This window comes from Natator depressus, chromosome 5, assembly GCF_965152275.1.
Source record: "Natator depressus isolate rNatDep1 chromosome 5, rNatDep2.hap1, whole genome shotgun sequence".
Taxonomy (NCBI): domain Eukaryota; kingdom Metazoa; phylum Chordata; order Testudines; family Cheloniidae; genus Natator; species Natator depressus.
The window spans coordinates 25,950,898-25,968,318 of record NC_134238.1 but is presented as its reverse complement, the minus strand read 5'-3'; the positions used below and the strand labels follow the sequence as shown (position 1 = coordinate 25,968,318).

Below are 17,421 nucleotides of genomic sequence, written 5' to 3'. Positions count from 1 at the left end.
GGAACTAATTCATTCATTTCAGTCAGCCAGTAAACCAGTAACAAAAACCTCCTTTTGTCCCTTATCTTGGTTACAGAATCTTTCTGCCTAGAACTCGACATGTTGTCTCTGGGCAGAGAACTTTTTTTTTTTTTTTTTTTTTAAACTTGAAGTGATAGGGTCTGTAGTACTTCAGGCTTTGAAACATGTGACTTAACAGAAACTGTGAGTTACTGCAAAGAAAATCTTCATGACAGTGTAACTTAAATTAATAAGGACTTAAATTTCCAATTGTTTTACTGTAGGCAAATGAATTGCTTCAGCGGTCCCGACAGGTTCAGAGCAAGTTGGAAAAAGAGAAGATGCTAAGAGAGTCATTGAAGGAGTACCAAAAGATCAGCAATCAAGTGGACCTTTCTAATGTCTGTGCACAATATAGACAAGGTGAGAGGCAAACAGCACTGGAAACTTGACAACTTTTGAGTTCAGTCTTTGGTTCAGACCCCATTTTTACCTCTTTTTGGCACTTCAGATCAAAGCATAGTATTCTTGGAGTAGCCGAGAGATAATCCAGAAAAATATACATATAGGTAAGAAAAATGAACACATGGAGACAGAGGAGCTTATGTATGAATTCACATTCTAAATATGTTAACTCTTTGCCTTATTTTATGCTGTTATTGATAGTCATATTTCAGGATGGAAGTAATCTAAGCAGCTCATTTACATTTGTCCATCAATAGGCCTAATCTGTAATGATTCTTCTTTTCACCTTAGAATCATAGGACTGGAAGGGACCTCAAGAGGTCATCTAGCCCAGCGGTTCTCAGCCAGGACTCTGGGGCCCCCTGGGAGGCGCAGGCAGGTTTCAGGGAGTCTTTCAAAATAAACCAGAAAGCAGGGCCGGCATTAGACTCACTAGGGCCCAGGGCAGAAAGCCAAATCCCAAGCCCTGCTGCTCAGGGCTGAAGCCACAGGCCGAGCAACTTAGCTTCACAGAGTTCCTTGTGGTGTGGAGCGGAGCCCTGGGCAGTTGTTCTGCTTGCTATCCCCTAATGCCAGCCCTGGCTTTAAATATGCTGAAAAACAATTCTGGTTGCACAGATGGGCCACGGAATTTTTATAACGTGTTGGGAGAGCCTGAGAAAGAAAAAGGTTGAGAATCCCTGATCTAGTCCAGTCCCCTGCACTCAAGGCAGGACTAAGTATTATCTAGACCATCCCTGACAGGTGTTTTTCTAACCTGCTCTTAAAAATCTCCAGTGATGGAGATTCCACAACCTCCCTGGGCAATTTATTCCAGTGCTTAACCACCCTGATAATTAGGAAGCTTTTCCTAATGTCCAACCTAAACTGCCCTTGCTCTAATTTAAGTCCATTGCTTCTTGTTCTATCCTCAGAGGTTAAGGAGAACAATTTTTCTCTATCCTCCTTGTACCTCCATCAACCTTTTATGTACATGACTATTATGTCCCCACTCAGTCTTCTCTTCTCCAGACTAAACAAATCCAGTTTTTTCAATCTTCCCTCATAGGTTATGTTTTCTAGACCTTTAATTGTTTTTGTTGCTCTTCTCTAGACTTTCTCCAATTTGTCCACATCTTTGCTGAAATGTGGCACTCAGAACTGGACACAATACTCCAGTTGAGGCCTAATCACCACAGAGTAGAGCGGAAGAATTACTTCTCGTGCCTTGTTTATAACACTTCTACTAATACATCCCGGAATGATGTTTGCTTTTTTGTTTTGTTTTGTTTTGGCAACAGTTCTAACTGCTGGCTCATAATTAGCTTGAGATCCACTATGATCCCCAGATTCCTTTCTGCAGTACTCCTTCCTAGGAAGTCATTTCCCATTTTGTATGCAACTCATTGTTCCTTCCTAAGTAGAGTACTTTGCATGTGTCCTTATTGAATTTCATCCTATTTACTTCAGGCGCTGTACTTGTTGAACTTGTTTGGGTTTTTTAATACATTCATGGTTGCATTTCTGATTTTAGTGTTTTGTTATCCATTCCACAAACTGATTGTTCTGTGCATAAAAAAGTTTTCCTGATGTCCATTAGTGTCATGTTTCTTATTTCCCTCTGGTTTTTGAGCAAATTTCATCCATAAATAGCTTATTGTTAGCCCTTGCATTTTATACACATCAAAATCTTCTTTTATTTATGGCTTGTCTTGATTAGATTTGAGCAACTCAGGCATATTTTTCCTATTTAAAAAATACTCCTGTGCACTGTTCCACATTTTCTACACAAAATTGCCAAGGCACTTAACCATTTGGTATAATTCTTCTAACAAAACACTTAGGGTAGAATTTAAATGGCCGTTTATTGTTGCAGATGTTGTCTCATACTATACATGTTGTTGAAAGATCATTCTGTGTTAACCTAGCATTCAGAGAAAATGAATTCTTTTTGTAGATAATCATACAACTGCTGTAATATTCGAAATGATTTGGGCCCCAATCCTTCAAATGTATAACTTTAAGCATGTCAATACTCCCCCAAATTAAGCATGTGCATAAGTGTTTGTAGGATCAGAGCCACTGGGAGTGAGGGGAATTCTGGCATTCTAAAATGGGAAGTGTGCAATATATTAGTTCAGTATTGTATAGTAGTTCGCAGTATGTTTAATATTGTGATGGACCAAACTCTCAGTTCTTCCTTATCTCAAGTGCGTTTCTATGAGGGTGTGGTGGAACTGTCTCTTACTGCTGCTGAGAAGAAGGATCCTCAAGGTCTTGGACTTCATTTCTACAAAAATGGAGAACCTGATGAGGATATTGTTGGACTCCAGGCTTTCCAGGAGAGGCAAGTTTTCAGGATATACGGGCAATTTTATTCAAGGCACTTTACTCATAAGAACTTTTCAGCTGATTTGGGTGGGATGATAGATAAGCCTTCTAGAATTAAGAGCAGGGTGAGAACACATTTTTCTCAGTGCATGTTCCTTAGATAGTGATAAGATGTGCCATCTTTATTTTGGCCAAAAGGTTAATTGATCGTAGGTAATAAGATACGGTTTGGGGAAGGTTGTCTGATCTAAACTTTATATAATTGAATTAACCTGTAACTTGTTAAAAAAAAAAGGGGGGGGGGGAATTGTGGATGATATTCAAGATTATAACTGCCCCCCTTTGCAGCACTATTGTTTGGGGGCAGCAATGACTTCAAGAATATCTGTAAAATGTTTGCCAGGTTTAGTCATGTTACTTTTTTAATGGAAGATGCTCCATTATGAAAAATATGACCTGACTGAGGAGTAGTATTCATAGTGTATAGCCCTTAAATTATTTCTTATTGGGAATAAGTACCCTCCAAGGCCTTTGCACCCTGCCCTCCTAACTGAAAGGAAAATAGCATGTTAGCAGTTACTACTGAAGTGGGGGATTTGCACAACAAAGTATTTGTGAGGAAGTTAATTCCAGAGGAGAGAGACTGGTAGTAAATTACATTGATTCAACTCACAGGGTCCTATAGAAAACCTTTCCTTTTAGTTTCAGAAATATTTTTTCAGTGTATATAGTAACCTATTTTGTGGGAACAAGGATCTCACAGATATCTGTAACTTAAACTGTTCTTTCTCTTGCACCTACTTGCAGGTTAAATAGTTACAAGTGCATCACTGACACCCTTCAGGAACTAGTAAATCAAAGTAAAGCTGCTCCTCAGTCTCCCAGTGTGCCCAAAAAGCCAGGCCCTCCAGTGTTGTCATCCGATCCCAATATGCTGAGCAATGAAGAAGCGGGACAGCATGTAAGAAATTTACAAAAGAGACCTAGTTACAACTATTAAGGAAGTTTGTACAACATATTGTTGCAAAGTAAATTAACAGAGATAAAGTCAGGACTTGAAATGAATTTGTTTCAGTATGAGAGAAGATACGGTGTTCACAAAAATTATTGTATGTTAATATAGATGTTGGCACATATAAATATGCAATGTTTATAAGCCCGGTGACAAAGACTTTGAGCTATTTATGAAATGTGAACAGTTCTGGAGTAACATCTTTGAGCTTTTCTTCCTTTAGTTTGAACAGATGCTAAAATTGGCTCAGCGTTCAACAGATGAACTCTTCTCTATTGCTCTCTACAACTGGCTGATACAAGCTGACCTTGCAGATAAACTGCTACAGGTAAGATCATGCAAAACAAACATAGTCACAAAAGTATTTTGTAGGGTACTTCTATTAGGCCAAAAGAGTTGATTGTAATACTAGCTAAAAACACACACTAGGAACAGAGAAGTTTTTAAGGATGCTTTTAAAAAAAAAAGACCTAACTGTGGTTTATATGATTCCTGCAGATTACCTCCCCATTTCTGGAGCCGTATCTGGTGCGTATGGCCAAGATTGATCAAAACAAAGTCCGTTATATGGATTTATTGTGGAGATACTTTGAGAAGAACAGGAATTTCAGTAATGCAGCCAGAGTGTTGGCTAAATTGGCAGACATGCATAGGTATGGACAGTTTGTAATCAGTGTATTATTCCTAGTATTGAGATAATAAAAGAAAAGTTAATTTGTGTAAAGACTAAACAATAAACAAAAACCTAAAATATTATTTTTAACCTGGCTACTATTAGAATGATAAAATGGAAATTGTTGCATATTTTATACAGAAATAAACAGGTTACAGAATTAATGTAGTTGTAGAATATTGACTGGTAACTTAGTTACATTGTGTATTTTATTATATAGTTTTATATAATAATTGTAGAGTAGCAGAGGAAGAACTGTCTTACAGATGGGCACATACAAAGTGGTTATTTAGTTACACTTGGAGTCAGTGTCAGAGCCTGGAGAATTTAGAAGTCCTGATTCCTATGCTCCCTTTAGTATAATTATTTTGGGAACAGTCTTGGGAACACGCTTTTTTGACAGGATTACTGGCCTAGTGGATAGGGGGAAGCAGTAGATATGAGATATCTTGACTTCCATAAAGCTTTTGACACAGTTCCACATTAGAGAGACGAGGTGGGTGAGGTAATATCTTTTATTGGACTAACTTCTACTGGTGAGAGTGATGAGACATGTGTTGATCAATAAAATATATTACCTCATTCACCTTGTCACTCTAATATCCCGGGACTGACATGGCTACAACACCATTGCATACAGCAGTTCCATATGACATTCTCATAAACAAACTAGGGAAATGTGGTCTAGATGAAATTACTAAAAACTGGGTATTATAGTACTGACTAGTTGAAATACATACTCAAGGAGTAATTATTAGTAGTTTGGTGTCAAAATGGTAAGGGATATCTAGTGGTGTCCCGCAGGGGTCAGTCCAGTATTTTGACTTGGATAGTGGAGTGGAGAGTATGCTTATAAAATTCACAGATGACACCAAGTTGGGAGATATTGCAAGCACTCTGGAGGGCAGGATTAGAACTCAAAATGACCTTGACAAATTAGTGAATTGGTTTGAAATCATAAAGATGAAATTCAGTAAAGACAAGTGCAAAGTACTGTGCTTAGGAAGGTAGAATCAAATGTGCAACTACAAAATCGGGAATAACTAAGTAGGTGCTGAAAAGGATCTAGGGTTTATAGTGGACCACAAATTGAATGTGTCAACAGTGTGATGCAGTTGCAAAAAAGGCTAATATTCTGGAGTGTAATAACAAAAATGTCATACATAAGACACTGAAAGTAATAGTCACACTCTGCTTGGTACTGGTGAGTCCTCAGCTGGAGTACTGTGTCCAGTTCTGGTCGACACACTTCAGGAAAGATGTGGATAAATTGGGAGAAACCTGAGGAGAACAACAAGCATGGTAAAAGGTCCTGTGCTTGGTTAGTCTGGAGAGAAGATTGAGGGGGGACCTGAAAACAGTCTTTAAATATGTTAATGGCTGTTATAAAGAGGATGGTGATGAACTGTGTCCTTCCTTTAATGGACATGGAGAACAAGAAGTAGTGGGCTTAATCTGCAGCAAGGGAGATTTAGATTAGATTTTAGGAAAAACTTTTTAACTCTAAGGGTAGTTAAGCTCTGGAATAAGCTTCCAAGGGAAGTTGTGGAATCCCCATCACTGGAGGTTTTTGAAAACACCTGTCAGGCATGGTCTGGAGAAACACCTGTCAGGCATGGTCTAGGTTTACTTGGTCCTTCGTCAGCACAGTGGCTGTTTTAGACCTCTCAAGGTCCCTTTCTGCCCTACATTTCTATGATTCTATGTTCTAGGCACGTGGCTTACAACTGAATGTTTGTTTCTTTTGCAGCACAGAGATTCCACTTCAGCAGCGTCTTGAATATATTGCACGTGCCATTTTGAGTGCCAAGAGTTCCACTGCCATATCATCGATAGCAGCAGATGGTGAATTCCTACATGAACTAGAAGAGAAAATGGAAGTAAGAAAAAATGAAAAACCGTTTTCCTTAGTTGCTATTATTATTAATTATTAGTCATGTTTATGGTACTGCCTAAGGACCAACCAAGAGTGGGGGCCTGATTGTGCTAGGCATTGTACAAACACAGAGCAGCACAGTCCCTTCCCTGAAGAGCTTAAAATCTAATAAAGCAGACAGACAGGTTGGGGGAATGGGATATAGCGCACAAGCAGAGTGAATTGTGTAATGGCAGCAAACATCATGTTAGTTCCATAATTATTTTTTGGGAGGTGGGCTTCATTAGGGAGGAAATGGAAAGAAAAGTGAGGGGCCGAGGGCATTGGAGGGAAGGAGAATGGACAGGACAAGAGAGGAGGGACAGGATAGGGGAGAAGCTATGATGAAAAGTTAATGTTTCTATTAATATCAGTGTTAGCATAGGCCTTTTGTATTATTAACAATTACACTATTTTTTTTTCTACTGATGTAAATGCAAAAACAGACTGTTTAGGCTGAAATGCATTGTCCCAGTAAAAATCAGCAGATCCAGATTCATTCACTTTACTAGGATTATGTCTCTAATATATACTCATGGAATGTCTATATTCAAATGTGTTAGAACCAATTCTAGGTTTTTCCAAGTTTCCATAGCTTTGGATGAAATGAAGGACTCTTGAATTATCTTGATTTTTTTAAAACTAGGTGGCTAGGATACAGCTACAAATAGAGGAAACATTACAACGGCAATATTTCCATCATTCTTCAGTACAAGATGCAATTTCCCAGTTGGATTCTGAGCTGATGGACATAACTAAGGTGATTAGAAATAAGTTGATGTTCACCTGACTGCTCAAACTACTCATGCAAAAGAAGATGCAATATCCCACTCCTGAATATAAGCTTCTCTAATATCTGAGAATGACAGATTCCAACAAATTGTTTATCAGCTATTAGCCAAAACAGTCACAGTGAATTCAGCTTCCTGTTTTCAAAATTTATATATATTTAGGTTTAGCCTGTCTAATCTTATATTTTCATATTTTACCTTCAATAATTTTCATCTTTCTCTTTGAGTTGTCGGCTGTAGGAAACACATATTATTTACAGTGCATAGCTTCTTTGGTTTTAGAGGTGTTGAATTGGCAAACACTCTAGTTTTTTCTTAGCTTGCTTTAAAATTTTAAGATTGTATGGTGATACAGAGCTGACTTGATTCAATACAAATGCTCTTCATGCAATATCTGTCAATGGCTATTAAAATGCACCGTCTACTATTTTGGCTTTGTTTCACTTTGTGTATGGTGCATGTTAATGAATAACTGTTCTATTTAATTTCACTCTGATAGTAAATCGTGGTGTTTTGTCTTGACTGAAATACCAAACTCTGTCTTTTTTTATTGCAGCTGTATGGTGAATTTGCTGACCCTTTCAAACTCTCGGAGTGTAAGCTTGCAATTATACATTGTGCAGGGCATTCAGACCCTATCTTGGTGCAGACTCTTTGGCAAGAAATAATTGAGAAAGGCAAGTCTTGACAGACTGGGACTGAAGTAGCTTAGAAATATAGAATAACTGATAATGAAAGCATTTTGTGCCAGTGATCTTATGCTGCTGTTAGTATCCTATCCACATGAGATGTTAAGTATATCTTTTAGGAATATTCTGCAGTATAGATTTCATTGAATGTGAAACCTAACTTCAAAGCCTTTGAATTTTGTAAAAATTCAAAGGCTTATTATTTAAACAAAAGAATAGTACAGGATGAGGTCCTCATCCTCTGTACTCCCATGTAGCTTGTTTTGGGATTGGGGCTTGAGTCTGTTTGTATTGCAGCAGTAGAAGTACATTTTCTTCCAGTTGTGGACATGGCAGCTGAATGCTCCTCATTTCAATCATTCTAAAGATTTAGAAGATGTGTTAACAGTGAGTGGAATGCAGCTGTTAAACACAAAGACATGTTATAACATAAGTAGGAAAAAATCACTTATTTTCCATTATAATAATAAATATGTTCATTTGTTAGTAGCATTATCTATTTACACAATTTTTTTTAAAATGGCTTTATTAAATGATATGTTGAAATTGAACTGTCCTTGGGTTTTTGAGCCTGCCTATTAATTCAGTAATGTTAACATGATTGTTTCCAATGCCTAACGGAAGGTAGAAATCAAACATTTGTACAAACAAATCTCAGGATGATTTACATGTACATGTGACTTGAATAACCCACATTATAGAGAGGCATTTTTTACAGCACATCCTCCCACTCAATTAATCACCTTACTCCCCTTCGTTGCCTTATAGAATCATAGAAATGTTGGAGTGGAAGGGACTGAAATAGGTTATCTAATCCAGTCCCCTGCACGGAGGCAGAAGTCAAGTATTATCTAGACCAGTGGTTCTCAAAGCCTGTCAGCCACTTGTTCAGGGAAAGCCCCTGGTGGACCGGACCAGTTTATTTACCTGCCGCTTCCACAGGTTCGGCCGATCGCGGCTCCCAGTGGCCACGGTTCGCCGCTCCAGGCCAGTGGGGGCTGCGGGAAGCGGCACGGGCCCAGGAACATGCTGGCCGCCCTTCCCACAGCCCCCATTGGCCACGCTTCCCGCAGCCCCCATTGGCCTGGAGTGGCGAACCGCGGCCACTGGGAGCTGTGATCGGCCGAATCTGCGGACGCAGCAGGTAAACAAACCGGTCCGGCCCGCCAGGGGCTTTTTCTCAACAAGCAGCGGACCAGCTTTGAGAACCACTGATCTAGACCATTCCTGACAGGTATTTTGTCTAACCTGTTCTTAAAAATCTCCAATGATGAAGATTCCATATGTAGTTTGTTCCAGTGCTTAACTGTCCTTCTCGGTTAGGAATTTTTTCCTAATCTCTAGTCTAAATCTCTCTTGCTGCAATCTAAGCCGCTTACTACTTGTCCTATCCTCAGTGAATAAGAAGAACAATTTATCACCCTCCTCTTTATAACAACCTTTTGCCCTATTTGAGGACTGTTATCATGTCCCACTGCAGTCTTCTCTTCTCCAGACTAAGCAAACCCCATTTTTTCAGTCTTTCCTAGTAGTTCAAGTTTTCTAGACCTTTAATCGTTTTTGTTGCTCTCCTATGAACTTTCTCCAGTTTGTCCACATCTTTCCTGAAGTGTGGTGCCCAGAACTGGACACAGTACCCCAGCTGAGGCCTTACCAGTGTTGAGTAGAAGAATTACTTCTTGTTTCTTGCTTACAACACTCTTTCTATTACATCCTGGAATTATGATTGCTTTTTTTGCTTTGCAACAGTATTACATTGTTGACTCCTATTTAGTTTGTGATCCACTAGGAAACACCCCTCTCTTCCTCCCTCCCCCCCCATCCTGTACCAATTATGTGCAACCATGTCTCTCTTCAAGGAGAGTCTGGACATAGCGTTCTCTGGAGACAGAAATGAGTTGCCAAATGGCAAGTGAAGATCCTTCTAGAGGGCAGAGTGTGCTGCCTCCTCCACCTCACTCCTACCCCCTGCTGACCTCAAACCCCTGATCATCTGCTTGGCAGAGCAGAGCTCTGTTTATACTCCTCTTGGTTGCCATTATACAGGGGCATTTCTAAAAGAGATGGCTTCAGAAATCCTGCAGACTTTTATTGAAGGTTTCAGGATAAGGAAATCTTAATCAAAATGTTAAGTAAAGCTATGCTGAGAAGGATTAAAACCTCAAGTGAATTTAGTGTTTATGAAATTGACCTCATGGAAACTGAAGTCTTCTGTTTATCCAAAGAAGAGGTAGAGCACTGGTTCTAGCAGGGCAGGCTTCCCCACCTGGCTCCGCCAGTTTGCCTTAACCTCTATAGTGAACAAGTAGTTCACTTTCCTTGCCCACTCAGTCCTTGCTTTTGTACTGGAGACTGCCAGGAAAGTTGTGTCACCGTTGATGGTGATTTTGCGATGTGTGCACCTTTCCACTGGGTATTGGCTTGAAACTACAGTTCATTTCACATAGGTCTCCCAAAAGCTATTGGATAAGACTTTTTAAGATATTAAAGCCATTTGATCATGTATATTAGTGAATTTATGTGAAATTCTAGTGAATACTAAACCTATTCATATAACATATATGCATTCGTATGGAATCTGAAAGTGTATTTGCATTTCTACATGCATACATACTGACTTCCCACCAACAATAAATGGAGTTGTGTGTATGCCCTAAGAATATAAAAGTCAGGGTTAGAAAAGACTTGCTTGAAGTGTTAGTGGTAAATGCAAGTACAACACTGTAGTAAGAGGTAATAGCTGTTTTTTTTTAATTTAATTACCCTCCATAAACTTTAGTTTTAAAGGTAGATTATATGCCTAACTGTTCTCTTTCAGAGTTGAGTGACAGTGTGACACTGAGCCCAGCTGACAGAATGCAAGCTCTTAGTCTAAAGATGGTATTGCTTGGAAAGATATACGCTGGCACACCTCGTTATTTTCCTTTAGGTAAGCAATTTAACAGAGTATTTGGAAGAAAAATAGGCATTATGGCAATGGGTTCAAATGCCTCGAGTACTCCCTAAGCATTGAAACATACATGTTTTATTCAGTATTTAAACTTTGTATGATGCTAATTAAAAAGCAACTAAATTTACCAGTATATATAGACGCTGTTTTTGCATATGTTAAATAAATGTTAGCTTTACATGCTGTACTCTTTATACAAGACAGAATCAAAAGAGCATGGTGAAACAAGTTTTTTTGAGATTATTGGAAAATTACCTGTCTTCTTCTTCTGAAAAGAGACAATTGTAAGATTATGTTTCTAAAGAAAACTTTATTTCCTCCGCTGTCTGTAATATTTAATCACTGTTTTTATATGTTAAATTTTCCCTTGTGGCTGGAATAGTAAAATGAAATCAATTTTCATTGAGGTTTACTGTTGCGAAGACAATAGTGATTGAGGTTGTTGAGTAAATTAGGGAATTCCTGATGATGGGTTTTAGGGCAGATGGCTGGTCATTTCTTTGTTGTCCAAGAGCAAGAATTTGGACAATAGGGTTGTGGTGCTTGCTTATTATCACAGTCACTTTGGAGGATGATTGGGGAGAGTGGCTAGAAAAAGAGAAGAGACGAGATTGTAATGGAAAAACAGATATTAATAATACAGATATGATATGGCAATTCTTATGTTCCTGGAACTTACCTATGATTAGTACTTTTCACCCAAAACTGTAGCTAATCTAAGTTCTGAAATGGTCTTATTTTGCTCTATTCAAACAGCTGAATTTACTTTTGGACAGTTACATAAACTAGACATTGAAGGGTAGAGCGGTCTTTCTATTCACATACTAAATATATGCAGTGTGTGTGTGTGTGTGTTTTGTACAGTTGTTAGATTCTTTATGTATCTACTTGACATATCTATATATTTTATATATCTACAGAGGCAATTCCATAAAGTATAATATATGGGAACTCTGTGTCCTGTATTAGATTGGGGTCTGTGTTTCTTCTTTGAGATACTCAAATCCCATGGTGAAGAGGTTGTTTGTATAAAAACCTGCATGGATATATGTCACTCTAAGCTTTTGCAAATACGAGAGGTTTATGTTACCGAGAGTTAAACATGGTATGGGTGTGCTGGTATTTTGGATAAAACAGACTAGTCTGGCAATCTAATAGCAGTGTGTTGTACTGTCACAGGGGAAAATCAGAGTTGGGCTATTGAATTTCCCTGGACAACAGCATAGCCTGAAAGTATCACAAGGACAATGTGCTAAACCTTTAGTAACATCGTGTTGTTGCTCCTGAGTAATATCTCTTGTGATGCTCATAGCAGCATCTGACTCTGGAAAGCAGCCCATCTTGCATATTCTCTCGGCCTCAGTTTTCCCATTTGTAAATTCTGGGATAACTCTTACCCACTTTGTAAAATGCTTTGATCTCCACAGTTGAAAGGTTCTGTGTAAGGAAGACATAACTAAACTTTGTGTAGATACCTAACATTCATTAGTTTTGTTAAACTAATATTAAAGCAAGATGGAACCTAAACAGGCAGTTCTTTGTTTTTCAGATTTCTTAGTGCAGTTTTTAGAACAACAAGTTTGTTCTTTGAACTGGGATGTGGGATTCGTAACATATACTATGCGGGAAATTGGAGTGCCACTATCTAGGCTACTGGAAGTGTATGACCAGTTGTTCAAAACACGGGTAAGGATAAAATTTGAGCTCAAATATTATCTTCAACATTAAATTCTAAAATTGTATATTAAAGTTAAAATGAGATGTATCAGACATTTTAATAGACCTTGGGATTTCAGAATATCTTACTAGTTTAAAAAATAAAAAACTTCACTGTTTCTGATCCTAGTAGGTGAGGAAAACTAAACTCTGATATTTCTGTTACTTCAGCTACAGATGATCTCCTGCCTATCATAAATAGGATTAAAATTATTAGAATTGCTGCACCTCAGCATGGACAACAGGTCTTGGATTCCTGAATATGATTTTCTTTTTTCTTAGAGGTAGTTCATAATGGCAAGGTCAACAGAAACAGACAAACTATTTCATCTTTCTTAGCTTATTAATTTCCCTGGGTTGTGACTGGCACAAATAATAAGAATCACTTCCTGCGTTTTTAGTTCATAGTGTGTGTTTTTTCTTATTAAAGAACAAAGATAATCTATGTTGTTCATTTTGCCCTGTCACTGGCTCCAGGTATAATCTATTGAGGGGTCCCTGCTGCTCCTGACAGATGCTCCTCAGATTGTCCCCGGTCAGAGTAGTTCCTCGTGTGACCAGTTGTCACCCTTGGGGTGCAGTCTGGGAGCTGTGGGAACCACAGCGCCCCTCTAAGACACACAGCTGGGTTGGGGGCACAGCCAGCCTCACCCAAGCCCTGTAATCACCCGACTACCCGACAGCAGGTAATAACGCTCACCCAAACTGGGCTACCTGAGTGTAAACAGCAGACACCAGCCAGTTTCCCAGCTCCCCAGGCATGCCCCTCCCTCAATGTGGAGAGGAATATGCACACGTCTGGTAACTAAGCTGAGATATTTCACCAGACACTTCACTTAAAGGCACACTGGTTTAGGTTAGAACATAAAACAAGCTTATTAACTACAAAAAGATAGATACTAAGCAATTATAAATGATAGCAAACAAATCAAAGCAGATTACCTAGCAAATAAACAAAACTGTAAACTAAACCTAAAATACTAGAAAGATTGGATATGATTTAGGAATTTCTTACCCTGACTGAAGATACAAATAGGCTTGCAGATTCTCAAGGCACAGCTTGGGCTCCCCACCCCTGTTCCAAGTCCTTTTCCTTAGAAGCTTCTCTTAGGTGTTGAGTAGTGGGGAGTGAAGAACCACAGATGATGTCACTCCCTGCTTGAAGATATGGCGGGAACCTTTTATTCCAAAAACAATTCCTAGCCCAGTTTGTGGGAAAATACAGGTACCCAAAATGGAGATCAGTGTCATGTGGTCTGGTCACATGCCCCTTGCATGCCCTACTGCTTCATAGCAGCCATTACTTACAGGTTGTCTGGAGCATCCCCAGGAAGGCTCACCAGGTGGGGGATAACCTTCTCCTAAGGCCTGTTGTTTTTCCTAATGGCTCATTACCCTGAATGGGCCCTTCACAACCAGCTGTCTAGGCTGGAAGCATTTTGCCCAGTGGGTGTCGCCCAGGTGTAACTACATTTGAAATATAGATACATAGTCAATATTCACAACTTTAGATACAAAAATGATACATGCTTATAAATAAGATAATAATATTCAGCAAATCATAACTTTTCCAATGACACCTCACATTACTCATATTGTACAAAATGCATCGCCATGATGCCATAATCATAGCATCATAATATTACTGTGATGAATATGGGGTATAGTGTCACACTTGGGTCCTCGCCTCGAATTGAGTCTAGCAGTCTGCTTCGGTCACTTGACTGTGTTTGTGGAGGCAGCCGGCTGCAGAGCTGTCACCCCTTCTCTGTCCCAGGCCTTTCTGCCTCTCCTTCCTTCTCTGTAATTTCTCCTTTATAGCAGCAGGCCTTGTTTCCTCTATTGGCTGAAGCTGTGGGTGCCTGTCTCCATAATTGGGAGCTGTGGCAGCTACATGGGGGTGTGGTCAAGCTCCTTCCATGTAAACAGGAGAGGCTCTCCTAACCTTTCTGTCTATGCTCAATATGGTGTTTGTAGACCCCATTACATATCCATACCCTACCAAACTATTCAGTAGTTCAGAGTGTGTTTAGAATTATACAAAGTCTAATATTTAAAATACTGTTTGATGAATTTCATGTGTTTTACAGTTTCCGTAGTGGAAGCCCATGCAAGTAAACGAACATCCAGTTCTCACTTTTTTTTCATTCTTTTGCTGTAATAAATCAAACATTTAAAATATTGCAGTAATGCAATTTTTATGTACTGACATCCTCTACATTTCCCTATCGATGAATCAGAATTAACTTAGTACTGCCTCCCTAAATTGATGTAATCTTCTTTTAGGACCCGTACTGGAATAGAATGAAAAAGCCTTTACACCTTTTGGAATGTATTCATGTATTATTATCGGGATATGTACAAGACCCCAACAAAGTGCTTAACTTTGAGAGGTAACTATGAACTATAAACAAGTGTTCTACAAAACTTAAAAATATACTCTCAAGTTATTTGTTTTGGAAGCTCCAAAGCCCTTTGGATCACTGATTTTAAAATGCAACTCAAGGTAGAGTCACCAAAAGTCATTGTTACTCTTACAGTTGTTCAGAGTTATGTATTGGGTAGGAGTTCCAGTTTTAGGTGATGGGGGGTTTAATTATTATGGTGCTTGTTTTTAAACAAATTGTGTCTCACTTTTAAGTAAATGTTTTTAGTTCTTTAAAAATGAGGACTCCCTCGAATTACATCAAAAATTGGCTGCCTCTTGAAGCTTCATGTTCAAGGATCAGATTCACAGTGATTATGGTAAATCTTTAGTGGCAACTGGCCCTCTCTGTAAACAACTTTCAACCATATATGGTACACTTAGGTACACTTATTTTTGGTGCATATTTTATGAACCTATTTTCAATTTTATACTTGTCAACTATTGATGGAGCTTAACTAAAATCCATAGGTTTGTGAAGAATTTACTTAGGTGTGAGGTGAAATCTTGGCCCCATTGCTCTAATGAGAAGTTTTGCTATTGACTTAACTGGGGTTAGGATTTTACCTGTGGAGTATGAATTTTTCTACCCTTGGAAATAGTTCCTCTGCAACAGGGTTCAGGCATATCGGCAGGATAGTGGAGGGAAGCTTGCAGTAAATCTGTCCATGCAATGCACATTCTGGGAAATGAGGACTGTTTTCCAGGATTAACAATCCAGCATCCTTTTACAAGCGTAAGATTTCACTTAAATAAATAAAATTAGAAAAGCATATCTTTAATTTTAGGCTTCCCCTTCCTGCTATTGAATCATGTTTATATCTGATTATTTTCAGTTTTTCCATTCCATTTTGTATATGTAAATGTACTTTTATTTACAAATTTTACATTCATGTTCACAAATTTCACTGAATAAAACTAGTTGTTTTGCAAAATAACATTGTTTCCTAACAAGTCAGCATAGTTCTTCTGAGGCATCCCTGAGTGAGGGGGTACTTCTAATTTATTATTATTTATTAGATAAAAACACTGGAAATTATTCAAACAAATATTTCACTCCTGAACTGACGAGCTACAAATTTGGTTTTTGAATTGCGGCAACTGTTAAAACTCAAGTAAATAGAAATGATTTAACAAGTTCCCCAGTATACTTCAGTCACAAACATGAGATTTAAAATATTTGCTTTTCATTAACTATATGTTAGAAAAATTAAAGTTAGCTGATTTGGGTTTTTGTTATTTACAGATTATTCCATTACTATCTGAAGGAATCCCACTTCCTTTTCTTACATGAATTTTAATAAACAAAAGCCAAAATGAGTTTTCTTGACAATGTTTTTCTTCTTTACAGACGACGATTCACTAATGTATGTTTGGATGCTGTCAGTTGCTACCTTGTTGAACTTCAGTCTATGAGCCCTACACTAACAGTGCAGACCACTATTGGGAATTTTAAATCCCTACAGGCTAAATTAGAACGGCTTCATTGACTAAGATGATAAAGAACTGTTAGTCCAGAGAAAATGAACTGTTAAATGGAAGCTCAGATGTCTGCACTGGAATCTGGAAGAACAAATGCTCAGAAGGAAGTAGGAGAAAATTAAAGTTCCTGCTGCAATTGATTATTTGTGTGTTCTATGCTCTTACTAATCTACAGTTATCTACCAATAGAATGTATATTTGCCAAATTATAAATTTCTTTTGCTACCACCACATTTTTCTAACAATGGAAAACTTTTTTTATACTGCTGAAATAAAATACTTTGTATAATTGCTCCCTTGAGGATTAAATGTATTTGGAAAACATATTTTCTTTTTCCTTTTTTTACACTAAACATAATTTACGTAATGCAGTGGAGGAAGTAGTGGGATGCAATCTCAAAAGTGATCATACAGTATTGACAAATATGAAAAACATGGAGACGGTACTGGCAGGCACCAAGAAGAAGAGAATTACAAATTGGGGAAAAGTTGTCTAGCTGGCCTCAGACCTGGTTGATCTAGGGTTAGCAACACAATCTTAAAAGTATCTCTGTACATGATCATGTATAATGGCTAACCTTTTGATAAAGACAATACGTTCCATGCCTACTATTTACACAAAGATTGCCACCATAATAGAATTATTAGGACTATATTTCAGAAACTAATGACATAATTTGCTTGATCTGGATTTGGAAAAAAAAATACACTAGTAGAAGCCTAGCAAACATTCTCTCCCATCTTTTTCCTTAATATAAGTTGTGCTTTGTTCAACTCTTAATTTTTACCTGGAAAACCCACAATGTGTAAAAGGGCTACATTCCAGAAAAACATAACTGCTAGACATTTCCACCACATATACTTCTGAGTGCCAGTCTGCCTACGTTCCTAAATGGGACAAAATCAAAGAATCCTGTATAATTACCTCCTAAGATCAATCTGTGTAAGATAGCGCTTAGCTTGCTACAGTCATCAAGACGTATGGCCACCTGT

The 17,421-nt window shown here is 38.2% G+C and overlaps 1 protein-coding gene across 1 annotated transcript in view; it reads left to right on the top strand.

Annotated features, from left to right (window-relative positions):
- Positions 1-16,706, top strand: part of NUP155 (nucleoporin 155) — a 50,159-nt gene extending 33,453 nt beyond the window's left edge. Inside the window, exons 24-35 of the mRNA XM_074952490.1 lie at positions 285-423; positions 2,656-2,791; positions 3,583-3,736; positions 4,011-4,115; positions 4,286-4,440; positions 6,211-6,340; positions 7,022-7,135; positions 7,723-7,843; positions 10,674-10,784; positions 12,355-12,491; positions 14,808-14,914; positions 16,298-16,706. Coding sequence (XP_074808591.1) covers positions 285-423; positions 2,656-2,791; positions 3,583-3,736; positions 4,011-4,115; positions 4,286-4,440; positions 6,211-6,340; positions 7,022-7,135; positions 7,723-7,843; positions 10,674-10,784; positions 12,355-12,491; positions 14,808-14,914; positions 16,298-16,436 — 1,548 coding nt within the window. The 3' untranslated portion in view covers positions 16,437-16,706. The remainder of the gene's footprint in view (positions 1-284; positions 424-2,655; positions 2,792-3,582; positions 3,737-4,010; positions 4,116-4,285; positions 4,441-6,210; positions 6,341-7,021; positions 7,136-7,722; positions 7,844-10,673; positions 10,785-12,354; positions 12,492-14,807; positions 14,915-16,297) is intronic.
- Positions 16,707-17,421: the final 715 nt, after the last annotated feature.